This window comes from Taudactylus pleione, unplaced genomic scaffold, assembly GCF_031769625.1.
Source record: "Taudactylus pleione unplaced genomic scaffold, aTauple2 ptg000341l, whole genome shotgun sequence".
In the NCBI taxonomy this organism is placed as follows: domain Eukaryota; kingdom Metazoa; phylum Chordata; class Amphibia; order Anura; family Myobatrachidae; genus Taudactylus; species Taudactylus pleione.
The window spans coordinates 664,930-692,579 of record NW_028284742.1 but is presented as its reverse complement, the minus strand read 5'-3'; the positions used below and the strand labels follow the sequence as shown (position 1 = coordinate 692,579).

General features: G+C 39.4%; 1 protein-coding gene across 3 annotated transcripts in view; it reads left to right on the top strand.

The window, feature by feature from the left end:
* Positions 1–27,650, top strand: part of PLPPR5 (phospholipid phosphatase related 5) — a 316,334-nt gene that overhangs the window by 122,721 nt on the left and 165,963 nt on the right. For all 3 annotated transcript variants that reach the window (XM_088443950.1, XM_088443949.1, XM_088443948.1), the window contains exon 2: positions 10,953–11,085. In XM_088443950.1, coding sequence (XP_088300076.1) covers positions 10,953–11,085 — 133 coding nt within the window. The remainder of the gene's footprint in view (positions 1–10,952; positions 11,086–27,650) is intronic.

The window sequence follows — 27,650 nt, the reverse complement described above, 5'->3', positions numbered from 1 at the left end:
CGCAGCAACGGTGGCAGACAATTCGATTACCGCAGTCCTGAGTGACGCAGAGTGGCCATGGGAATTGAGACGTTGGAGTCATATTTCTTACGTACTGGATCGCAGATGCAGGGAATTAATTATCCCCAAAATGGTCACAACACACCTGCATACTCTGCCGCTCCTCCCCTGTACCTCCCTCCCCAAATGTTTCATGACTGTCAACCACACTGCAAGTAAATAGTCGCTGCGAGCAACTACGATAAAATACATTGATGCATGTCAGGGGCACAGGATACTTTGTTGGATTAAAATGCATATATAAGATACTTGCCTGTAGTTTGAGATAGAGACACGGGAGGTGGGAGCTGTGGGGGACACAAGGCCTGATTCAGAGCTGGACGCTCTGACAAGAGCGCTCGCTCTGAATCAGGGCCCTCCTACCTAAAATTGGAGCAGCCTCCTATCCGCGCTCATAGCTGTGGGTGACCACCCACAGCTTATGCGAGCGGCCAAAAAGATGGTTGCGATGGTCAAGACCATCGCGACCATTGGGCTTGTGACGAGACTCTGCGGTAGGGTCTCGCTGCCGCAAGCCCAGGAGTGCTTTTGGCTCTATCAGAGCCAAAAGCACTCCCATTGACATCACTAGTGATGTCAGTGGGGCCGGCCCCAGACGTTAGGCGTTCCCATGTGAACGCCTCCATCTGGGCAGCCACGCCCCCGGCACGCCCACCAAAATGGGCGTGCTGTCAATCACCATCGACAGCACGCCCCCTTTGGTGCGAGACCTATAGCGACGGCTTGGCCGTTGCTAAGCGGGTCTCGCGCATGCGCACGACGGAGCTCCCTCCGTCGTGCGCATGCGCACTAGGGCACCATCGACCCGCTTGCGAACGCTCAGCGCTCGCAAGTGGGTCTGAATCAGGCCCACAGTGCCATGAATTACTTACCCAAGGTCCCTCCCCAAATTGCTCAAGGACGCAATTGTGCAATTGAACAAAGAGGTTGGGAACATGAAAACACAATTTACACAAATAGCATTATTAAGTCCCAGTGTGGTGGTCAGGATTCTGGAGCTTAGTCTACTAAATAGACTTGAGAGAGAAAAGTATATATTTTTTCCTTTTATAAAGCAATTTTTGATGCTAATTTTTGAAATAGATGTCCTGAAACTGCAAAAACCCTTATGAGGACAGACCGTACAAGCTAGAATTATTTACAGCAATGAAGAGCGGTTTAACAGAGGATATGATCACTGTGTATACATTAATGGACCTGCATAAAATCCTGACAAACTGTTAAATATAAAGATTCATGAAGCATGAGGTCAGATCTTGCAGTTGGAAGAAAAGTTACTCTCTAGCTACTAAAAACTAAACTTTACTTAAATAGCAGAGACACTGGCGAATGCAGTCTCACAGGAACAGGAAGATTCGAGAGAGGAGTGAACAATATTAGCAGCAAAACTGAAAATATACTGTAGCACAGACTGCCTTCCATATAATCGCCCATGACAGTATATTAATCCAGTGAGATATCTTATTGCCAGTATGGAGTCCTCCTTCTGCACAACTTGAGCTATGTGATATTGTTTATTTTAAATGTCATGGTTCTAAGCATTTGATTTTTTTAAGAATGAAGGATTGGACTTTTGCAGGATTAGTATCTATGTATCAATGTAAATGGTGGCAACTTTGTTTACATGAAGCTGTACAAATGGGTTTAGAGCAAGATGCAATACAATAATCCCTTACAGGTGATAGATTACAGATACAATAAAGGAGGAGATTATACTCTATTTCCAAACAAATACTAGTTGATATTTACTACAAAAGTGAAAATGAGGATTGTATGAAACCTCTGAATATACAAAAAATAACATGGATTATTGCATGAAATCCTAAAAATTGTGTTCAGTCATTGTGATTCTGCTGATCTATAGCTAAAAGTTTGTGAACATTTTGACAATAAATAAATAAAAAAATATACAACAGGCAGCATATTCTCCTGGTCAAATCCTCAACCGGCCCCAAGCAATACAGCCTGGGCTGGTTTCCACTTTAAAAAGGGAGACTATGAGCATAGGCCAAGCTAGTTAACATTAATTCTCCTAAATGCCCTAACCCCTCTGTTATTTATTTGTTTATTCATGTAAGTGTTCGGGTTGGAGCCACTTCAATGTACTTTGTATTACTGTAAATGTATATCAAATCTTACTATACTGGAAAAATAAGAGAATGTACCCAAGTATGCTCAATGATATTTCATATTAATCTTGCAGACTTATATATAGAAACAAATCACATCAATACTTCTACTGTATTTATATTATTTTCCAGTTTAAAATTTATGGGCCTGATTCAGGGTTGTACGCTAGGTTTGTACGCTAGGGTTATATGCTAGGGTTATATGCTAGGATGTATGCTAGGGTTGTATGCTAAGGTTGCATGCTAGGGTTGTATGCTAGGGTTATATGCTAGGGTTATATGCTAGGGTGTACGCTAGGGTTGTATGCTAAGGTTGCATGCTAGGTTTGTACGCTAGGGTTGTACGCTAGGGTTGTATGCTAGTGTTGTATGCTAGGGTTGTACGCTAGGGTTGTATGCTATTGCCGCCACAGCTGACATTTTCTCAGCTAAGGCTTTGCGAATATATATTAATGGGACAGCGGCTGGGACTTGTAATGAGATGCCCATCAGTGCCATTGCAGCTCTCTGCAACAGTGTACACATATGCAGATCAGGCAAACATCGACTACTTCAGTCATTCTGTGGTCACTCAGAATGGTCGTCATCACTGTGATGCCGGAGCCATGTTAACTGCACACAGGATCGCAGAGGCAGGATGTGACATGCCCCAAAATGGTGAAGACACGCCTGCATTTTTAGCCGACACTCCCCTTTGACTCCCTGACTGTTAATGACACTGAATAAAGACTTGGAGCATGTGACTACGGTAATGTACCTCAATACTTGCGCAGTGCAACTCAGACGCATTTGCAATTACAAACAATCACTCCATTTGAAATTGGCAATATAACTCTGAATCAGGCCCTGTATTCCTCCTGGTTTATTTTAATCTGCCATTTCCTTAAGTCAATATTATTAGTAAACAAAAAACAACTATCTACTCATTTGCTATGTGCAACATCTGCACTTTTAAAAACCTGCACTTTAGTAAATATAGCCCTATGTTTCTAATATTATTTAATGGTTCCTTACACAATGTGCTGTGACCCAGAACTCAATACTCCTGTTTTGTACGTGGGACCCAGTGTCAGTATGCTGTACTTCTGGAACCAGAAAAGTATGGCACATCTGATTATCTTAGAAAAAATTACAGTTACAATCCAGTGTCCAGTTTCTACAACTTATTTCTGCACTGCAACTTCTTATTAATTATGCCTTATAATGGTTAAATGGAATCGGTATGAAATCCTGGCACTCAGGATGCCTGCTATCAATATACTGACAGCAGCATCCCAATGCTCAGGATCCCGACAAGGGTCCGGTAAGTATGTTCACCATCCCCCCTTCTTCCCCTAACCCTCCTTTTCTGTATCCTAACACTAACCCTTCTCCCCCACCCTAACCCTAACCCTCCCCGATAGTGCCTAAACCTAACCCTGCCCCCGTGGTGCCTAACCCTCCCCCCTTAGTGGCTAACCCTTTACCCCCCCAGTGGTGCCTATCCCTAACCCACCCCCCGGGGGTACATAACGCTAACCTCCCCCTCCCCTAGCCTAACTCTAACCCCCCTGGTGACATCTAAACCTAACCTTCCCCCCTCATAGCTAAGTTCTAACAAGCCCAGCTATACTTACCATCGGCATTCCGGCTGTCGGAATTCTAGTGTCAGGATGTCCACTACTGTCGGTATTCCACCGCCGGTCTTCTGGCCGGGTAGCGGCATTCCGGCACCAGGATAACACCAGCCGGGATGCCGGGTGTAGGTATGTTAACTACATACCTGGTCAAACATATCCCTTTGAATATACCTAATATGATATATATATATATATATATATATATATATATGTCTATTATGTCACATACAGAAGTAACAATGAGGATAACTTGCATTAGGTGCTTCACATCAGGGCTGTAACTAGGGTGGTGCGACATATGCCATGGCACAGGACACCGCAGAATAGAGGGCGCTGCTCAGACCTGTCAATTTTATGTTTATAATCCTTCTTTTCTGTTACCCTATCTCCTCCCTGGCCAATTCCTCCTCCATCTCATCACCTCTCCAAGAACCTTTGTTACAACCTCTTTTATTTAACACACACATTTCAAAATACTGTCATACCTGGGACTCAAACCTTACACCTCTCACATGGCAGTCAGACACCTTGCACGTGTATCATCATTGCAGCCATTGGATTCACACTGTATTAGCAGTGACACCTGGATATCAGTGGTACCACGTGATCGGTACCACTTCATCATCATACAGGACAGATCAGATTTCTTATGCCCCTTCCCCATGAGCCCACACCCCTTTTTTGGTCACGTATCGTATGTCCCTATTTGAAAAATGGAGAGGGGGGGGCGCCATTGCTCTTTCTGGCCCAGGGCACCAAAGTGTCTAGTTACTGCTCTGCTACACAATATAAAAGTTACGTACACTTGTCACTTAAATACTTGCTCAGAAAATTGTACTCAATCTTAGCTTTTTTCTATGTACTGTAAATTAAAAACCTATAATTCTGGTGTCACAATTCACTGTGTTGAAAATATAGGCATACTGGGATGCTCAGTTGGATGAGTTCCTGTTGAGAACAACATGTGTATTTGGACTGAATACTGCACTGTAGCACTTGAGATGCATTGTTGTGTTTTTTTAAAAAACAGGGTTAATGTAATAGCTGAGTACTACTTATGCACACTGGGTCAAAGAGAGCAATGTCATGTCAAAGCACTGCTTACCTACAATACAACGTGGGGGAAGTCTGAAGATAAACGGTGTTGTCTCCTTAATGAATCATATTTGCTAGATTTGTATTACGTAATTTCTACTTTGTTCACATATTGAGTGCAAAGCGCAAATGCAACCACATTAAACCACAACAAATTAAGATAACTTGAACTCCGCAAAATGTCCTCAACCCCTCACATGTAAATGGTACAAGTCCATATTCGTCCAATTCAATTAACTTTTTGCTCATTTGAGGCACACAGACCCTGTTTTTTGTCCTTTATTTGCTACTATAAATGTATCAACAAAGAAGACACATTCCTAAGCTTTTTTTTTAGGTAAATGTACAGAATATGGACGCATTATTATGCTCTTAACATATAAACAGAAACAGCTACAATGTGGGTTGAAATCAACAGTACTAGTGGCACACCAAGTAACAACTGTTTGCTAAGGCATCATTCTAGAACAATTTTACTCCAGTTCTCTGTAGATACAGAAAATTTGGCTACCTGGGTAAACTAACAGCCCACTCCAATCTGTGCATTATCAAAAGCAATGTTATAATTGTTTAAGCTGCTGACTTTGTATGTGAAATCTGAGTAGCATGAAAACAGTTACATGGATTGCATAAATTACAGGTTCTCAAACTCGGTCCTCAGGACCCCAAACAGTGCATGTTTTCCAGGTCTCCTCACAGAATCACAAGTGAAATAATTAGCTCCACTTATGGATCTTTTAAAATGTGTCAGTGAATAATGACTACACCTGTGCACCTGCTGGGTGACCTGGAAAATGTGACCTGTGTGGGGTCCTGAGGACCGAGTTTGAGAACCAATGGCATAAAGCATAGACATGTCAGCCAAGACTTCCAGATTTGAACAAGTACAGCTGAGTGGAAAGAAATGAAGAGGTCTTCTGATAAAATCTTTCACATATATCAAAGGTATTAACAAAGTTCATTATTGTTATGAAATAAGATTTATAGGAAAAGAGGACAAACTGAAATTGGAGGGTGGAAGAATTAAAAGGTTACAGTAAATAAATAAGGCTTTTTTTCCCAGAAAGAGCAGTAGAACCATGGCATTGTTTTCCAACAACTTTGTTGAGGACTCACTCAGTAAAAGAACTAAAGAATGCATAGGGAAACTCATAGCTTTTGGTAACCAATTTTGATGAGGTGGTGATCCCTCACAAAGGAATTCTATTGTAAGAAGCCCATTGGCTTCTATAGGCAACGCCATCTATAGATGGCATTACCTATTGGGCACAAGGTCTGGAAAGTTTTTCTTTCTGGAGCTTGGTGCATAGCATCACATCGCAACTGCCTAGCATTCTATGGGAACTGCAGGCCACACGGATATCTTTGTTATCCAATGGGGATCACTCTAATGCATATAGGGATCACAACAAATCTTCAAAAACTGTAGTTTTAGGATGTTTGACCACATTCTTTAGGTTAGTGTATCAGCCCATGATTAGTTAATTTTCGCTAATTGTGACTCTATTTAAAATTGAGTTTGTATATTTTTCTATCACCTATAAAAAAAAATCTGAATATTTGGAATATACACTCAGTGGCCACTTTATTAGGTACACCTCAGATAACCCCCATCCCCTATGGCCCAAATTTGTTTGAATTCTTCATGGCATTTATTCAGCACAGTGCTGTAAACATTCCTTAGAAGTACCCATCCCTGTTAAAGTGATGGAATCACACTCTTTCTGCAGATTTGTCAGCTGCACATTTATGCTGTGAATCTCCGGTTCCACCACATTACAAAGCTGCTCTTTTGGATTGAAATCTGGTGGCTGTGAGGACTTTGTTATGTTAATCTCACCATTTTGCGATTACATGTGCTTTGTGACATGGTATCCAGCTGGATAAAAGTGGGTAGATTGTGGCAATAGAGGGATGCATTTGGTCAGAAACAATACTCAGGTAGGCTGTGGCATTTAAAAAATGCTCAACTGGCATAGAGCAGTTCACTGTTCCACTCCAACCAAAATTCTGAACCTTTGCCACAAGCTAGGATGGATCCAGGGTTTCATGTTGTTTACACCAAATGCTGACCCTACTGTGGGCCACCAGGAGTCCTATACTTCTTACTAGGGGGTGTGACCAAGCAGAAGTGTGCTTTTGGAACACTGGGTCCCTTTTTATATGCTTCACCATCTGCTGAAGGTACATGGTCATGCCATCTTGGGATGTGACTGCTTCTTTTTGGCAACCTGGACCACTAGTCTGAACAAGTTCCCAGGCAGACATTGTACCCACTTCCACCATCTTTCTCCTACCAACTGCATGTCTCAGCAGAAATTGAGAATTATCAGATTATGGAACCTGCTTCCTATTTTCATCTGTCTAGTTTTGGTAAGCCAGTTCCCACTATTGGCTCAGTTTCCAGTTCTTAGCGGATAGCAGTGAGATCCAGTGTGGTCTTTAGTTGCTGTAGCCCATCCACTTCAATGTTTGACATTGTACATTCTGAGATGCTCGTCTGCATGCCACTGTTACTTTTAACCCATGGTTATTTGAGTTAATGTCACCTTCCAGTCAACTTAATCTAGTCTGGCCATTCTACTATGAACACTTTCATTACTGATGCATTTTCACCCACAGATCTGCTACTAACTGGATGTTTTTGTACATTTTGCACAATTCTCTGCAAACTCTAGAGACTGTTGTGTGTGAATCCCAGGAGATAATCAGTGCTTGAGATAGTCAAAACATCCCAACTGGAACTCATTTCATGGTCAAAGTTGCTTAAATCACATTTGTCATTCTGGTATTTAGTCTGAACAACAACTGAACCTCTTCATGCATGTTTTATGTGCATTCAGTTGCTGCCACATGCCACAAGTATTCCTAATAAACAGGCCACTGAGTGTATAATACTATCCATATTCAAAGCAAATGCATTATTCCAGGGTTATTTTTTACTTTAATTGTTAAGTTAATTTAAGAAAAAAAATGTTTTTGGCAGGTTCAGCGCTAGATTAGAATCAGAGTTAAGAAGCACAGTCTCAATCAGTGTGTTTTTTTCTTAATGAATAAATAGCCTATTCACTTGTGTTATTCAGCATCATTTACAGTAATCAGCTAGCTCACTTCTGTTGTGCTGTGTCATTTATATTAATCAGTCTGCTCACTTGTGTTGTACAGTACCATTTATATTAATTAGTAAAGGCAAAACACTCCATAGGCTATACAGGATGATTATCTCATCAAAATAACATATTTAATAGATGACAGGATTTTATATTTAATTGGTGTGTTAAATAAGTAGCATGCTAGGGACCCCATCATGATTTTGTATGTAAACACAGCCGAGTAAGCACAACATTTGTTGTGAGTAAATAGAGGAGTAGCTAAATATTGAGTTATGTATACTGTATACAATGGTGCTGATGTAGAGATGGCCTAAAGCACAAGTTTTGGTGCAGATTGCACTTTCTTGCAATGTAGAATTGGATGCATTTGCACTTACACATACGTATGCCTAGAAAGGTGTAACAGAAGGCTATGTAATTGGCTGAGTCCAGCATGGGCATGTTTATGCAAAAATATCCCACACAGACCAGGGGCTCAATCCAATTAGCCGTGAAGGGTGCGATTTGCTGTTGCCACAATGTTAAAATGCAGGCAACGGCACAGCATCTCACACCCATTGCGGCCAGATCTGAGCTTGAAAATCTCACACAATTTTGCTCAAAGCCCTATGGGGCTGCAAGCACTTTTATGCAAGTTCGGGCTGCCATAAAGCGTGGCTGTTGCTATGATGACTCGCACCCTCAAGATCATCATGGATAATTGGATTGACCCCCAGAAGAGAGATACATATGCCCCTGTCAGGAAGCATGCCCCTTGTGGGTGTCTGTGTAAAATATGCCCTGATTATGATGACAATCACAATCATAAACAATATGGTTAGCGTTCCACAATGGAATGCTACCCATGTTGTAAGCAGGCTAAGTGGCTGGTACATGGGGGGAAGATGTATCAAAAAGAAAAGAAATAGGCACAGCAGGTTTGTATGATGTCCTTATTCAGTATCTTTCCACCATATGGATCTCAATTTTCAGGTAATTTCTCCTCATAGACGTATCACCATATCTCCATATCAAAAGCTCAAAATGAGAAAAAATGTACATAGTGAAGTACAATTTTAATAAAGAGTATCAGCAGATAAAATACATAAAACAAGAAAGATTGCAGGTAACCCCCAACAGCTGAATGGCAGCAATTATCGGCTAGATGGAAAGAGCTGACAATGGTCAGTTCTTAATTACATGTGTGGATAATATAACCTGGCATATCTCCTGGGCAATGGGCAGGATACAAGGTCTCCGTCCACCGGTATCTGTCATCCGGTTGGGGTCCCCGCTTCAGCACCGACTCATTTCGATCCTTTACTAAGGTCTTTTTCAAGGTGTAGTTCAAGTGTAGAATAGTTCCCCTCGTCCCTATTACGTCTTTTATACTCAATCACTGTGGCGCTTACACCTCTAGGTCCTATACAATAATCAACTACAAGTCCCATGACCACTTGCGGTGTCAGGCCTATTGGAAAACGCCTAAACAGCATCTGTTTCCTCCTTTTTTGTCACAAAGGTAACCGGGACACGGCTCTCATGTATCCGGACTTTGGAAAATGTCCAAGCGATCCGCTTTTTTTACATTCCCACTTTAATTTATAAGATGTGTAGTGGTGGAGCCCTCCATTCTCTCAGAAAAGTGCGGATTCCCGGTCACATAGCTTATACTTTGGTGACGGTTAGTGAAGTTATTGGTTGTATAAAGTGTCAAGTGCCAGGAAATCCATTTCTATATATAAAAATACAATAGGTTAAAATACACACAATGTTAAAACATTAAAAACCTTATCTAAAAAGACAAACAATGACAAGTGCAGGTGATATGGGCAATAAAAACAGATATCACAGAGGGGAAACTTTATAAAAACCATTTTGCCTCCAAATCGAACTTTAAACCCCATATATATATTTTATTTTATTTTTAATCAAGCCTTGGAGAGAGTTAAAGTGGAGAGAAATATAGTGCCAACGAATCAGCTCCTAATTGACTGTAAAATGTCAGGAGGTGATTGGTACTGTATCCCTCTCCACTTTATCTCTCCAGGGCTTGATACATATCCCCCATTGTCACAAAGTAACCAAAAATACATAACCCAAGATCCATTTGGAATAGACAATCGCATTTCAAAATCATTCATATACAGTACGTTCCCAGTGCATCTTACACTGTTTGTATTACAGAAGTACATATAAACTTTCAGTGCCACTGTTTGAGTTACACAGTGGAACACAAGCCTCCATTGTATGTGGCTAAAGACTACCACAAATAGCAAAACACTACGTTGCCTTATAATTATCCTTTATACAGTATGTCACTTCAGATATCATACCCCCAGATTCCCACCCCAGTGTAATATATTCAGCTAACAAACATGCAACCAAACTTATAAAATAAAAGTAATATGATTTTACAATACAACCAATGCTGAAATTTGATACAAAAAATAAAGCAGTATAAAAATAAAGCAGTATAAAAATAAAAAATAAAGCAGTATAAAAATAAAAAAAATACAGTATAAAAATAAAGCAGTATAAAAATAAAAAATAAAGCAGTATAAAAATAAAAAATTGTTGAAAACAATTTAGAAAAAAATAGAAACATTTCATGAAAAAAAAAAACATACACACATTCTTAGAGAGACCCTAACTTTTTTGATGTTGTTTTATAAGCGAAAACAGCATAAGGATTCATATTTATAACTACAATAACTACAGTAAATGCCATTATAATGTATAATGATACTGTATTACTATTATTAGGTGCATTATTTCTTCTTTGATGACTATCAGATATAAATCTGGATGTCAATTTTAGTTGAAGATGCAGACAGAAATATATATAATTCTTGAAGAAGGTACAATGGGAAAATACTGAAAATATCATGCAATCTGCCCATTAAATGTTGTTTACTTGTTTTCTAAAAATATGTTTTTTTATGTTTCCTATTTAGATAATCGTTGGAGAAACTGTAGTGTTTTGTCTGCAGGTAGCAACGAGAGATTTTGAGAACCAGGAAAAAACTCTTTTAACTGGAGACTGTTGCTATATTAATCCACTGGTGAGGAGAACTGTCAGATTCCTTGGTGAGTTTTTACTACTTTTATGTTTTAGTGAAAATCTGAATTTTATAGAAATGTATTGTTGAAATTTTTTGACCTTGAACAGTATTCTATAGTTACATTATGTAAAGATTTATTAAATAGTATGACATTTGTTTTGCATTTTATATACAAATAATGTACGACAGTATAAGGAAGAAGAGATACAGTTGTTTTTGTTCCACTGATGTAATAATCAGCGAGAATAAGATTCATCTCTGTTGATAAAACAAGCTGGATGTACAGTATGAATGGCTTATGACAAAGAGGCATTTTACAAATATAACATGTCCCTCTACAAGTGAGAGTGTGATACTGTAGCTATGGGAATATTATATATATATATATATATATATATATATATATATATATATATATTAGGGGTGTGCACCGGCCACTTTTCGTGTTTTGGTTTTGGATTTGGATCTTTCTTCGTGTTTTGGATCTGGATTGGTTTTGCCAAAACCACCCTTCCGTGTTTTGGGTTCTGGGTTTTGTGTTTTGGATCTGTATTTTTTTTTAAAAAAGCATAAAAACAGCTAAAATCACAGAATTTGTTGGTTTTTATGCTCCTATTCAATTATTAACCTCAATAACCTTCATTTCCACTAATTTCCAGGCTATTCTGAACACCTCACACCTCACAATCTTGTTTTTATGGCCAAAAGGTTGCACCGAGGTAGCTGCATGACTATGCTAAGCGACACAAGTGGGCGGCACAAACACGTGGCCCATCTAGGAGTGACACTGCAGTGGCAGACAGGATGGCAGTTTGAAAAACTAGGCCCCAAACAGTACATACTGCAAAGAAAAAAAAGAGGTGCAAGATGGAATTGTCCTTGGGCCCTCCCATCCACCCTTATGGTTGTATAAATAGTAAATGCACACTTTAACAAACCAATCATTTCAGCGCCAGGGTCTGCCACACAACTGTGGCAGAAATGATTGGTTCGTTTGGGCCCCCACAAAACAAGCTGGCAATTAATGTGTCCCTGCACAAACTGGCTCTATGGAGGCAAGATGTTGTCCTCATCCTCCTCATCCACCGATTCCTTGGATAAAACAGGAAAAAGGGATTTAGGTGTCCCTGGACTGCTTACGGTCTTTTTATGAACGCGCTGCAGGTGCCGTATAAGGGAGGATGTTCCTAGGTGGTTAACGTCCCTACCCCTACTTATTTCACCTTTACATATGGTACATATGGCAAGACAGTTGTTGTCCGGATTTGGATAGAAATATTGCCAGACCAAAGAGGTGGAATGTTTGGTCTTCTGCCCAGGCATTACCGTGATGGGCTTTTTCATCCCACGGACAACAACTGTCTCCCGTGGAGCCTGATTTAAACAAACCACATCACCATCAGAATCCTCCTCGCCAACTTCCTCTTCAGCACCAGCTACACCAGTATCATCATCCTGTTGTACTTCAACAGTGACATCTTCAATTTGCATATCAGCAAGTGGACTGTGGGTGCTCCTTTCAGCACTTGCAGGGGGCGTGCAAATGGTGGAAAGAGCCACCTCTTCCCGTCCAGTGCTGGGAAGGTCAGGCATCGCAACCGCCACCACACTTGGACTCTCCTTGGGGATTTGTGATATTTTCTTAGAACGCACAGTTCTTCGCTGTGCTTTTGCCAGCTTAACTCGTTTGATTTTTTTAGCGGGAGGAGGGCTTCCATCGTCATGTGAAGCTGAACCACTAGTCATGAACATAGGGAAAGACCTTAGCTGTTCCTTGCCACTCCATGTCATAAATGGCATATTGGCAAGTTTACGTTTCTCTTCAGATGATTGAAATGTTTTTTTTTAAGGTAATTTTCCTGAACTTTGTCATTTGGGATTGCATGTGCCCTCTACTATGACATTGGGCATCGGCCTTGGCAGACGACGTTGATGGCATGTTATCGTCTGTGTCATGACTAGTGGCAGCAGCTTCAGCACTAGGAGGAAGTGGTTCTTGATCTTTCCCTATTTTATTATTATCGGAGAAAGTTTGGTCCTCCATTTATGTTATATTGATATATACGTGCGGCTAAGGCGCACACAAACACAGAAAATAATTTTTTATTTTTGTTGGAGACTAGTGTACTTTGTGGGTTACACTACCCTTTAAGAAATGAGCCAGCCGGCCCTTTACTTATGGGACACAGGCGCACGCTTGGCGCTGTTCCTTTGTTGATGCACGTGCAGCCACAGTGCACACAATTCACAAACACATAATTTTTTTTTTCATTTTGTTTGGAGTGCCCTTTGGGGGTTACAGAACCCTTAAGCGGTCAATCCAGCCGTCCCTTTATTTATGGGACACAGGCGCACGCTTGGCACTACTTTGTTGATGCATGTGCGGCTACTGCGCACACAATTCGCAAACACAGAAATATTTTTTTATTTGGTTTGGAGAGTACTTTGGGGGTTACAGCACCCTTTAACGGTCAAGCCAGCCGTCCCTTTACTTATGACACAGGCGCACGCTTGGCACTACTTTGTTGATGCACATGCGGCTACTGCGCACACAATTCACAAACACAGAAAACATTTTTTTATTTGGATTGGAGTGTACTCTGGGGGTTACAGCACCCTTTAACGGTCAAGCCTGCCGGCCCTTTACTTATGACACAGGCGCACGCTTGGCACTACTTTGTTGATGCACGTGCGGCTACTGCGCACACAATTCACAAACACAGAAAATATTTTTTTATTTGGTTTGGAGTGTAGTTTGGGGGTTACAGCACCCTTTAACGGTCAAGCCAGACGGCCCTTTACTTATGACACAGGCGCACGCTTGGCACTACTTTGTTGATGCACGTGCGGCTACTGCGCTCACAATTCACAAACACAGAAAATATTTTTTTATTTGGTTTGGAGTGTACTTTGGGGGTTACAGCACCCTTTAACGGTCAAGCCAGCCGGCCCTTTACCTATGACACAGGTGCACGCTTGGCACTACTTTGTTGATACACGTGCGGCTACTTTGCACACAATTCACAAACACAGAAAATATTTTCATATTTGGTTTGGAGTGTACTTTGGGGGTTAAAGCACCCTTTAACGATCAAGCTAGCCGGCACTTTACTTATGACACAGGCGCACGCTTGGCACTACTTTGTTGATGCACGTGCGGCTACTGCGCACACAATTCACAAACACAGAAAATATTTTTTTATTTGGTTTGGAGTGTACTTTGGGGGTTACAGCACCCTTTAACGGTCAAGCCAGCCGGCCCTTTACTTATGACACAGGCGCACGCTTTGCACTACTTTGTTGATGCACGTGCGGCTACTGCGCACACAATTCACAAACACAGAAAATATTTTTTTATTTGGTTTGGAGTGTACTTTGGGGGTTACAGCACCCTTTAACGGTCAAGCCTGCCGGCCCTTTACTTATGACACAGGCGCACGCTTGGCACTACTTTGTTGATGCACGTGCGGCTACTGCGCGCACAATTCACAAACACAGAAAACATTTTTTTATTTGGTTTGGAGTGTACTTTTGGGGTTACAGCACCCTTTAATGGTCAAGCCAGCCGGCCCTTTACTTATGACACAGGCGCACGCTTGGCACTACTTTGTTGATACACGTGCGGCTACTTTGCACACAATTCACTAACACAGAAAATATTTTTTTATTTGGTTTGGAGTGTACTTTGGGGGTTACAGCACCCTTTAACGGTCAAGCCAGCTGACCCTTTACTTATGACACAGGCGCACGCTTGGCACTACTTTGTTGATGCACATGCGGCTACTGCGCTCACAATTCACAAACACAGAAAATATTTTTTTATTTGGTTTGGAGTGTACTTTGGGGGTTACAGCACCCTTTAACGGTTAAGCCAGCCGGCCCTTTACTTATGACACAGGCGCGAACTTGGCACTTCTTTGTTGATGCACATGCGGCTACTGCGCACACAATTCACAAACACAGAAAAAATTTAAAAAAAATTAGCACTTGGGGGGAGCACCCCTGATGGACAGAGCACCCCCTGGACAACACTACAGCACCCCTTTAGGACTGGGACACTGCACAGGACTTTGGAGTTGACACAGCCCCTATGGACAACTGACTGCACAACACAGTCCAGCCAGCCCCTATGGACTTTGAAGTAGTGGACACAGCCCCTATGGACAACAGCAGCACAGCGCAGCACAGCACAACACTACTCTGCACTACACTACACAGCCCAGCCAGCCCTAACTCCCACCCTCCCTCTTCACTGTCCACAGCCGAGTGAGAAAATGGCGCCGACGCGGGTACCTTATATAGGATCCAAAACCCGCGAGACCCGAAAGGCGGGATGATGACTTTTTGCCTCGATTTGAGATCCGAGTCAGGTGGGAAAAGTCGAGCCTGACTCGGATCGGCCTCGGATCGGGGGGCTCGGGGGGGTTCGGATTTCAGAAATCCGAACCCGCTCACCCCTAATATATATATATATATATATATATATATATGCACATACGGCTTTTAGATACATTGGAGGCTGAGAAGCAGAGCAGCAACCCTTGTTAGGCCAGGGCCTCCTCAGATAATTCCTACAGTGTGAATCTTGGAGTGTTAATCAGAAGCTATCTGACCTGGGCCCTATTATCATGTTATTTCCAAACGAGTCACAGTACAGCCTTAATCATTCTATTGAATTGTTCTTCTGAGCAAATGATAAATACATATCTCTGCACATGCACACTACATAGAATGGCACAGTTGGACAAAGTATTCTGCTGTATCAGTGATGACTTTCTGAATCACACCTATAGAGGTATACAACAGTTCAATTTCAGGGGCCATTGCAAAATCCATGGAGACAACAATTACATCTATATTAATGCATCTAGAAACATTATTGAAAGTGTTTTATATTAAGGGGCCAATGCAAAGCTGAACATATCCCTGTTTGCAGTACTTATATTGTGTGTATTTACACTGCTCCAGACACAAGCAACCGCAACTACAAGTGATGCAAAATTGTATGCATTTAACTTCTACCTCCATTTGTGACCGAGTAAGCGTAACAGGGTTTTAACAGGGTGTTCCCAAAGGCATTGTCCAGTGAGAGCGTGTCAATGGAATTGCCTTCTATGCAGAGGAGGTTAGAAGTGTAAATACTGTATGTCTGTTTATAGACAGATCTTTTGTGCCAAATGTAATCTGGTGCAAGTGCACCCTGATGATGACAACTATGAAACTCAGCAAGCATTTTGTCCTGATTTGTAAATGTTGGGAGGTATGCCTAAACGGTCTACCAGAGTCACCTCTTGCCCTCGATTCCTATCTCGGAAAAGTAAGATAAAAACAGATTTGATTAATTTGAAATGAAGCTACAGACAGAACATAGAAGGCAAAAGCACTCCCTATTCAGCTGTACTAACCCTGCCCTTATAATGTAGTGTAATGTAAGTCATTTGTAAGTCCCAGGGTTCCTTCTTTGTCCAAAATAAAACAGAATTATCCAAGTGTAAATAAGAAAGAATAGTAGTGGCAATCAATAGACACATGCAAGTATAAGTGTAAAGGTAGGTAAGCTTGCTTATGAATATTATATATCTTCTTAGATTTTACAGGATGGCTTCCAAGTGACTATGACTGAATGAATAGTTACCATTCCACTCATTCTTATGCTAAAATGTACAGTATGACTATTTTTGCATTTCTCTGAATACTGCGGCATGATACTATTGGTCAAGCTATTTACACGAAAAAGTTATTTGGTCAAGCTGAAAAGTTACATTTATAAGCTTTTCTCAATAAACCAGGGAAAAGGGGAAATGGGGAAATGTATTTTGAGCACAGGATTTAGATATAGGTACAAATAGGCAAATGATATCAATAATACACAATAAACATGATACACCCAACTACTGGGTATATGAAAGAATCATATATATATATATGTCTCTCACGTGGAGGTGCTCCCCTAGAGAGTATCAAATTACTTGTCAAGAGAAAAGAGAAAGAAAAAACTCTCTTTTTTGGAGGCACTCTTATATCAATTGTTGAAAATTAAAAATTAACTTTTATTAGTCATATAAAAAGATAGTATTATTGGGTCTCAAGCTGGTGAACAAGCTAATGGTAGTACAAAAACTACCTAAGCCCTGAATTCCTATGTAGAGACTGGAGAGGAGGAAGACAGGCTGGGCTGGATTGAGGGGAATAATTGTGAAAGGCTGAAGAAGAAAGAAGGGGTTGAGGTCAGGGTAGCCTGATGGGAGGTGATTTCCTGGATTGAGTTTTGGAAGTTAAATGGATGGCAAAGTAAAAAACAGGAAAAGAGGATGGGATGGGTGGAGCAGGGAGCTGAAGGTAACAAAGAGATGACTTCAGTAGAAGAACTGGAAAGAGAAATAATTTTAGGTATGTATGTTTTGTGAAAGCTTTAGTGAATGACGCATATTGAAACAGTTGTTTGTAAAACACTTAAAGACACCTAACACATTAATCATTGTATTGGTGAAAAAAGTTAAATATAAGAAATAAATTGTACCAACAGAGCTAGTCATTATGAACCATTGCAAGGTTATCAAGTACTTGGGTATTATAAAAGCTTATAAAAGTCAAGAGAAAAGAGAAAGAAAAACTCTCTTTTTTGGAGGCACTCTTATATCAATTGTTGAAAATTAAAAATTAACTTTTATTAGACATATAAAAAGATAGTATTATTGGGTCTCAAGCTGGTGAACAAGCTAATGGTAGTACAAAAACTACCTAAGGACGATATGCACAAAACATAAATCAGACAACATATAATTTAAAAGTAATATTACAATTATGAAGCAAAGTGAAATATTACCAAAAGGAGGATAATCACAGATATAAGCACAAACATAGATGGTAATATAGGTTGCTGCTAATATATCTGGATATAAATTGCAAAAAACCTGATTACATGGTCCCGTATATAACACAGCATAGATGAAAAATCAACAGTTGAATAAATTATGCTTAGAATATTTTAAAGCATCAATCAAGTAATATAATGCAATGGCTGAATATTGAAATAATGACACAATGGTCAATCATATAAATTGCAAAAACCAGATTAGATAGTCCCGTGTAAAAACACGGCATATATGAGAAATCAAAAAATAGGATAAATTGTGCTGGGAATATTTTAAAGCATCAATCAGGTAATATAATGCAATGACTGGATGTTGAAATAGTGACACAGTGGCCAATCCAAAATCAAAGCAGACACACACAAAAACAATTTATATATACTGAAATAAGCTCAATTAAATTTGATTATGCTGTATATAACAAACATTTCTATATATATACAGATATTAATTACACAGCATAATAAGCCAACAGTCAGAGGTAGGTTACCTCCCCACTGTATATAGAACCCAGGTACAGTAGTGTAAATAGAAAAAGGGAGAATGACATAAATGAAAATATGCTACTCCCTTATGGGACAACACAGCTGCAGCTGCTGCATGCCATTATAATGTATCATTGAATGGCACGTGAGCGTACTGCCGTATTTACCCAGGGTTGAGAAAATAAGAAAATTGGCATCTGCATTTAGGTCAGGTTGATAAGTAGGTCCTGATGTACAGACATATATATGTATATATAGTATATATAGTGCAGGAGCCACTGATGACCGGACTCTAATGAGAGTGCCTATAAAAGATAATAGTAATAGAATATTAACACAGCACCAAATCGGGATCTGCGTTGCTGCCACTCACATACCAACAGGTTTTGGTGAGTGGTGGGAAGCGCAAGTCGCGTGTGCAGTGATAGAAAAAGGATAAGTGAGGCAATGGTGTGGCTAATACAGGGTAAGTGAGGCTCTGTTACCCGAAGGCATTGCAGAGTCATGCAATCACCTCTGCAGAAAATAGTCACTACACACGCCAGAATCAGGAGAACAGGTACCTGGGTGCTCGTATAGAGCCAGCATACACAGGGAGAGGATCCACCACTGAGAGAGCTGAGTAGTGTGCTGCTTGTCTGAATCCCGCTTGTGCACAGCGGGATCAGCGGGTCTGAGACGCGCGTTTCACATGTGCTTCATCAGTCAGATGCCGGCTAGTGAGAGAACACAGGTGCTCTATGTCCTGTGTAACAACCAATCGGAGGGCGAGTGCCCCGTTGATCAAATGTATTGACCTTGTTCATGGGTGAAAAGGAAGCTCTCTCTCTATTGGCCATTTGTGGGAGGGAGGGTCTGAGTCATCGGGAGGTGTGTCTGGGTAAATGAAGCAGGGTAACGTTCAGGGGATGACAGTAAGGAATGACAAATTAAATAATGAAGATGCAGCGATTGCTGCATAAGAGCAGACTCAAATAGGATAGGTAGTTAGTTACATGTGGACCTTATATTAGTTAGCTTGACATTAATTGTGTAGATATATGCTAAAATAAGTTAAAATAAAACAAAGTAAACCAATGCAGCCAAGTTGCCTCAAAGCAAAGATTGCTGCATAGAGAAAAGGATCTGATATTGCTGCATAAGGGAAAGAATTTTGATAAATAAATAGCAAGATAAATTGACAGTGTGAATAATAGCCTGAAGTAATAAATAATGGCTATTATCGCGAGAGATGAATATAAGTAAAGTTGTGACAATCAAGTAAAATAAAATAAAAATAAAAATAATTATAAATATAAATAATGGTAGTAATAATAATAATAATATGAAAAAATAATAAAAGTAAAAATAAAACTGTGAGTGATATTGAAAAGAATGAGTATATATAGGGATGATTCCATCCCTATGTGATAGACTAAAATGAAATAGGATACGAAGAAGTGAAATAGTGATAATATATAGAACGTAAAATTAAAAATATATATGAATAAAAATATTACTAAAAATAATGATGATAACAATAATAGTATTGATAACAACAATAAAGATAGTATGGTAATAAGTGAAATGAGATGTGATGAAAATTATGAATGATGCTCTAACTATAAAGGCTGTGAACATGTGTAATAACATTGAAAATCATTAAAAATGGTAATGAAAGTCATGATAAAACCAAGTCTGTGATATAACCTTATCATGGTGTGCCAAGTTTCACACTTTATCTGCCTCGTTATAATCAAAATAAGTGGAAAACAAGAAATGTAACTATAGAAGAACGTATTCATCAAGGTAACTATATTTATAGAAATGCACTGTAATTGATCATTTCATTAAGTCCATTAGGACTTACAGTATTAAGCCTAAAAGTCCACTCACTTTCACGTTGTAGTAATACCTTTGTTAAATTGCCGCCTCGAACACCTAATCTGACGTGTTCTAATCCGAACACTTTGAGGTCCTAGGTTGTCCCATTATGATGTTTCAAAAAATGTCTGGCGACTGAAGTCAATTTCTTCATTTTTGCGGTATCCTGTCTCGCATTTTTAATGTTCCCTGCATGTTCTAAAATCCTCTGTTTAAAAATGCGTCTCGTCATTGCTATGTATTTGAGGTTACAACTGCACTCCAGGCAGTATATAACCCCCATGGCATCACAATTGATAAACTGTCTTAAGTTGATGTTCCGGCCATATCTATCAATAACCTTATCTTTTTTAATGATGTATTCGCAGGCTTTACACCTGCCGCAAGGGAAAGTTCCTCTGAGTTTAGTTTGTCTTCTTGGGTTGTTTACAAGGTGGCTCTTAACCAATTTGTCCCTGAGATTGTAGGATCTACGCCAACTACACCACTTTGCTTCATAATTGTAATATTACTTTTAAATTATATGTTGTCTGATTTATGTTTTGTGCATATCGTCCTTAGGTAGTTTTTGTACTACCATTAGCTTGTTCACCAGCTTGAGACCCAATAATACTATCTTTTTATATGTCTAATAAAAGTTAATTTTTAATTTTCAACAATTGATATAAGAGTGCCTCCAAAAAAGAGAGTTTTTCTTTCTCTTTTCTCTTGACTTTTATAAGCTTTTATAATACCCAAGTACTTGATAACCTTGCAATGGTTCATAATGACTAGCTCTGTTGGTACAATTTATTTCTTATATTTAACTTTTTTCACCAATACAATGATTAATGTGTTAGGTGTCTTTAAGTGTTTTACAAACAACTGTTTCAATATGTGTCATTCACTAAAGCTTTCACAAAACATACATACCTAAAATTATTTCTCTTTCCAGTTCTTCTACTGAAGTCATCTCTTTGCTACCTTCAGCTCCCTGCTCCACCCTTCCCATCCTCTTTTCCTGTTTTTTACTTTGCCATCCATTTAACTTCCAAAATTCAATCCAGGAAATCACCTCCCATCAGGCTACCCTGACCTCAACCCCTTCTTTCTTCTTCAGCCTTTCACAATTATTCCCCTCAATCCAGCCCAGCCTGTCTTCCTCCTCTCCAGTCTCTACATAGGAATTCAGGGCCCTTATCTGTTTCCCTAGATCCTATCCACTCCTACAGTATATCCTGTGCTTTCTATCTCCCATTGTCTGCTCTTATTTTTCCCACCATTTCAACCTATCTCTCTCATCAACACCATCCACTCTGCATTCAAGCATTTCTTTGTATTAGTATAGATGTATCATTATTAACTGCCATCTTTTGATTCTGTCTTATTATGTTTGTACTGTAATTTTGTATGCACTTTTTGTTGTACACTTTGTATGGACTTTGTTTGGCACTGCAGACCCCTTGTGGTACCCTATGTATAAAGAATAATAATAGTTATGATCCTGTGATTTTCAACATACTGCTGACTTTCATTCTAGTCATTCCACCTAGTATTCAAAATATATTATTACTTTATATTAAAATTTCTCAAAAGCTAATATAAGTATAACCCATGTGGTTTTATTCTTGAAACCACATTTAGATGAAGTCTTGTCCATTACTTAAAATGATGCCAACTTCACAGTATTAAACTTCATTGGTACCAAACAAATGACACAACATGGTTTGCATGATGGTGGTGGTTTATCAATACAATCTCACCAATAAAAATTAACTTAGACAGCTGAGCATTGGCGATACAGGTCAAGAACTGTAAGTCTTTCATGACTGCATGGCTGGGCTGGTCTCGTCTAGCTTGTTCTCACATGTGCAGTTGAACTGAAAGTCTAGATATAATGCATTATGTTCACCCCCACATCTGTGTGATGTTGTATCATTATAGCCCTGCCACCCCCTGTGTGATTGTTGCAGCAAAGTCCACATCTATTTACTTAACCCTTCTTTTTTCCCTCAGTCCATCCTTGCTTAACACTCTACTTCAGTCCAGTGTAGAGAAGAATGCCCACTCTGTCTTCTGACCCATATTGGATCAAAACTGTTGTTTTGCGGTGAAGGTTAAAAGCTGGCAGAATGCACCAGTGCTGTGGCCTGTAGAATGTTTCCAATGTATTGCAGTGTATCCAGTATTTTCATCCTTTAATGGGAATTTCTAAAGGAAAGCTTCCTATGAGTTCTCTCCTTAAACTGTTCTTATAAGACCGTACTGTACAATAAATACTCTAGTCTTGTTTTATTTATTTGAAACTTACTAAAAATGGTACTCAATCAACAGCAGGATGAATTTACATTTAGGGCGGGATGTACTAAGCTTCGCATTCGCAATGCGGTACATGCCACCTCTCATCGGGTACATACCGTGGTTGATTACTGCGGTATGTACAGCTCTTCCAATAGCTGTCATTTGCAATGCCCCCAGAGAGACGGACTTCGGGTTTAACACCCAGAAGGTCCTATGGTGTCCTTCTGCTTATGGATCCCTCTCAGGGGAAGAGTCCCGAAAAGAAGCCCATAGGTTTCTTTTGGGTAATGCCACCTGAAGATGGCATTACCCATCAGGATGAAGCACCAGAATGTACATTTGTGGTATGCGGTAAAATCCCGAAAACAGCATTTTCAGGGGTTTTACCAAATTTTCCCCTTTAGCACATCTTGGCCTTAGCATGCTCTTAATAAAGACAGGAAAAAAATTACTGAACTCAGAAATGTAAAATATTTGAGATTTTTAGTCCATTCAAAATAAGTCAAAATCAAAGTTTAGTCGCTAATATCCATTATTATCCATGTCTGTGTCCTGCTTTGTATTGTATTGTATTGTAAGTCGCTGGTTACTTATTTGTTTATGTACTGTGTAAGGCGCTGCGGAACTCTTGTGGTGCCATGTAAATAAATGATAATAATAATAATAATTCTTTATGATCCAAATTTACATGAGCCCCACTGTGTGATGTCAAATCATATTCCTCTTTGTATAGTCTATGCTCTGAATACTCCAACAGCACTCCAGCATATAAATGGCCCTTTCAGTGCTATAATTCATATGATTTGCATTCTGTGGCTTTTTATTTGAGTGAGAAGTGACTTCCTGTGCAGATTTTGTGGTTTTGTTCAGACAATTTCTACATCCTGTACAGTTCATACAATTATATTAATATCCTGTCGTCTAGTTTTATTATCCTGTTTAGGATTCGGAATTGGAATGATGCTACGAGCTAGCAAATTTTTGAGATTGTGTGCTTTCTTGTACTATACATGGTTTTTGGCATTTCTAGAATGACCTCTTTAAAGTCTTCAATCATATAAAGGACAGGCCAATGTTTAATCAAGTTGGACTTCTTATCATCATTTGTGATCAAGCAATGTTGACGTTTGTGGATTATTATTATTGTTTTTTTTAATAATTTTTTTACAATTTAATAGATCTCGGTCCATGCTTTAAAATTTACCAGTTGCATTTTTCCTTTTGACTTGAAAGTAGAAGACTTTTGTTAGCTTAAAGCAGGGGTCTTCAACCTTGGCCCTCCAGCTGCTGTGGAACTACACATCTCAGCATGCACTGCCATAGTTTTAGCATGCTGTTATATCAAAAAGGTGGCAGTGCTTGCTGGGATGTGTAGTTCCACAGCAGCAGGAATGCCAAGATTGAAGACCCCTAGCTTAAAGTGTCAACCTCTGATATTTTATATAAAATTAGTGTGGTGATTACTAGCAGAAAGTAAAAATAATGTTGGTATTAAATTATTTCCAATGGATATCTCCAAAAAGACTACCATATCTTTACTGATATTGGTAGTAAACTCCAGATTTTTTGTCATTAGAATTAATGTGATTTAGAAATTAATTGAGATTTCCTGGGGCCCATCCAGTAAAAAGAAAATGTCATCAATGTAGCAATGCAAGCAGAATAAATTATTTGAAAACCAGTTGTTCTTCCAGGTGTGGTCTTATTCCCATTTTTACAGGAATAGATTTGCTGAGCTCAGCACACAATGTGATCATCGGTGTTCTCTTAAGTTGAATTTAAAATGATTTCTTGTTCCAAAAGTAAATATGATGCAGTGTGATTTCTGTGCTATCCATAATGGATCACTTTCTTCTGTTTTTAATTGTGATTTTCACATAGAAAATTATAGGCATGTTTACATAGAAAATTATTATATGATACACAGGTGACATACACTGTATTCTGAGACTGTGTGTTCAAATTTAATTAAATAAGCAAGCTCTTGTTTCTAAGAGGGAGATGTATCAAAGCAAGATAGAGTGGAGAGAGATAAAGTACTACCAATCAGCTTCTGTCATTTTACAGGCTGTATTTGAAAATGACAGTTAGAAGCTGATTGCTTGGTACTTTGGGGTCTATGGGGGAGATGTATGAAACAGGCTAAGTGGTATCAGCACAAATTATGTATTAATGGGGGGCTGGGCAGTAATTGGGGGGGGCTGAGCGGTAATTGACATCGGCGTTGTGTGCCCCTGTAATTTTCGGTGAAGCTATCTATAACATAGCAGTGCCGATAGCCTGGGCAATGAACGGTTATTTCGCCTGACCGCTCCACCAGCTGCAGCTATCGATATCGACAGCTGCAGCTGGTGTTACTCTATCCCCAGAGCAGGGACAGCGCTGTCCCTGCTGCGGAAGATGCCAGCTCTGGGGGCTGCATGCTGGGTCTCGTGCTGCTTGCGAGATCCCGCGCAGGCTCAGTGGAGCCAGGCGGGAGTGAGACACAGCACATGAGCACTAGGCTGATGCACTGTGAGCTCTAGCAGGGATCGCCAAAGGGGGGAATTTTCATTCCCCCGCTCCAGCCGTTGAGATATTAATACATCTCATCATTAGTGTTTCCTGCTTCTCCTCGGTAACGAGGCGAAGCAGGAAACGTTATAGCGGCATGATAAGTGCCGCTATAATACATCTTCCCCTATGTACTAAGCCTTACAGAGAGATACAGTAAATACAGATAAAGTACCAAGCAATCAGCTCCTGTCATTTCTCAAACACAGGTATCTATTTACGAAGCCTTGGGTGGATATAAAGAGAATGGAGATAAAGTACAGTCAATCAGCTCCTAACTACCATGTCACAGGCTGTGTTTGAAAAATGACAGTTAGGAGCTGGTTAGCTGGTACTTTACCTCCATTCACTTTATCTTCATCCAAAGCTTAGTACATAGACCCAACAGCCTGTAAAATGACAGTTAGGAGCTGATTAGCAATCCTTTTTCACTCGAACTCCTTATCTAACGAGTGTTGAAAAGGGGCATCAAGTGCTGTTAACAGGCATTAACACAAAAGTTCACAGACCTATGTGTTAACTGGGTGTTTTCACTCGTTAACTGCATTCTTATCAGAAATTTCTTTTTGGTCATTATGAGACCTGAAAAAAAATTCCCATTAAGTCAACGGGCTAATTGAATTCCGCCCTTAATCTCTCTCCAAGGTTTAGTACATAGACCCCTAAATCTCTCTCCACTTTATTTTTCTCCTACTTTTGATACATCTCCTCTAAGTGAGCTGGTCATTTTGCCCATTAATTTTCATAGTAACACTAGGAATGGGCAGGGTCAGTGTGTTGTGATCTGGCATAACTTGATTTGCATCATTAGTCTGAAAAGTGTGTCCCAATACCTACACAGCCTATGCTCCGGTTAGATCTGGTATAGTAACAGTAAACTCTAACAGCCAGTGGACTGGTAAATACTGACAAAGATGTACAATTATTGCGATAAGGTAATTTGTAACCCAGAAAGTGTGTTTAAAATACTTCCTAAAGCTCTAAAAAATTAGATTACTCAGTACTGTTGCTAGATTTCAAGTACTTTATATGTAATCTCTGACCCAACAAAACTGCACATTATGGTTTTAACATTGGAGGTGCATACACACACAACAATTTTGTAAATGAACGATTTTAGTAAACGATTTTCATTCATTTTTTCAAGGGAAAAAAGAATGAAAATCATTTACTAAATGTAATCAACGATGTTTTTGAACTACAAACGATTTTTGCATATTCCCTTAATGAAACTAATTGAGTTGGTCAGTCTGACTGAACTACAAACTACAAAAATGTGAACGCACATGATAATCGTTCATCGTTTTAACTTAGAAAGTGAATGATTTTTTCAACAATTGAACGATAAACGATATAGTTAACGATAATCATTAAAAAAATCGTTGTGTGTGTGTATGCATCTTCAAAAATGAGAGCGAGATTCTAAACAGGATTTTGAAAGATTTTTGAGCAAGGGAGCTGAGAACATAACAATAAATGCATTTTCTAGAAGATTTTTTTTTATCATTTGACATATTAACTATCCTTTTCCCAGTATGGAAATCTTCAAACCTGCTGGGGAATACGTAGAAGGGTGCAAGTTTGTAAAAGTGACAGTTTTTACCTAAAAAAGAATCAGTTTTAAATTTCTCACAAACATTGCCCAAAAAATATCAATTTTATAAATTTATACCCATTATATTCCCCTTAAAATGTTTGAATATAACTATATAATGCTTGTATGCCACTTCTGAACACAGATGAAAAGCAGCCTTAGAGTGGGAACTGTGCCAGGGCATCACTCTTACTGCCCTGTGCAGACTTTTAGCATATTGGGTCAAAAATAAGGAAATCATATGGTTCCCAGGCATATTGGTGAGACCAGAAATGATCTCTAAAAGCCTAATTTCATAGCTCAACTCTGAGCATGTGCATAACCAAAATACATAACTTATAACCAAAGTCACACCCTTTTGGTACAGCTGTTTATACTTCTCTATTGTCAATCAGTTTTATCTTTTTAGTCATCTGAACTGGTTAAAATTTCAAGCCCCCTGAATGTGTTTTTGGTACAATCAGCAGGTTTGATCTGGTTTGACTGCATCCTGTGAGCCTCAAGTTTGCATTTGAGGTTCCAAGTTTGCGGTTCCAAGTTTATGTGGTTCATACTATAGTTCTTTATGTTGCCTGTTCAAGCTGAAATGGCTATATTTTAGAGGGTTTTTTTTAAAACAGTGTTTCATTTGAATCAGAGTATTACTGTGTTTCAGTTCAAAGTTTCCCATTTCACGCAGAAAACCATTCAAGATTCCATACAATGTAGCCCATAATGTGAAACAAGTTCAAAGTTGTTTAAACAGGTTAGAACATTGTTTCCTTTGTTCTAACTTAAAATTTGAGAATTTAATTAGAATTTTCAAACTTTAGAACCCCGAGCCACTTTGAAACTATTTCAGCAACTTTAATGTTTAGTTGTGTAAAGGCTGATGCATATGAAAGTAAAATACATCCCCACACTGTCAAAAAGTCCCAATATATTGGAGATCATTTACAAAGCA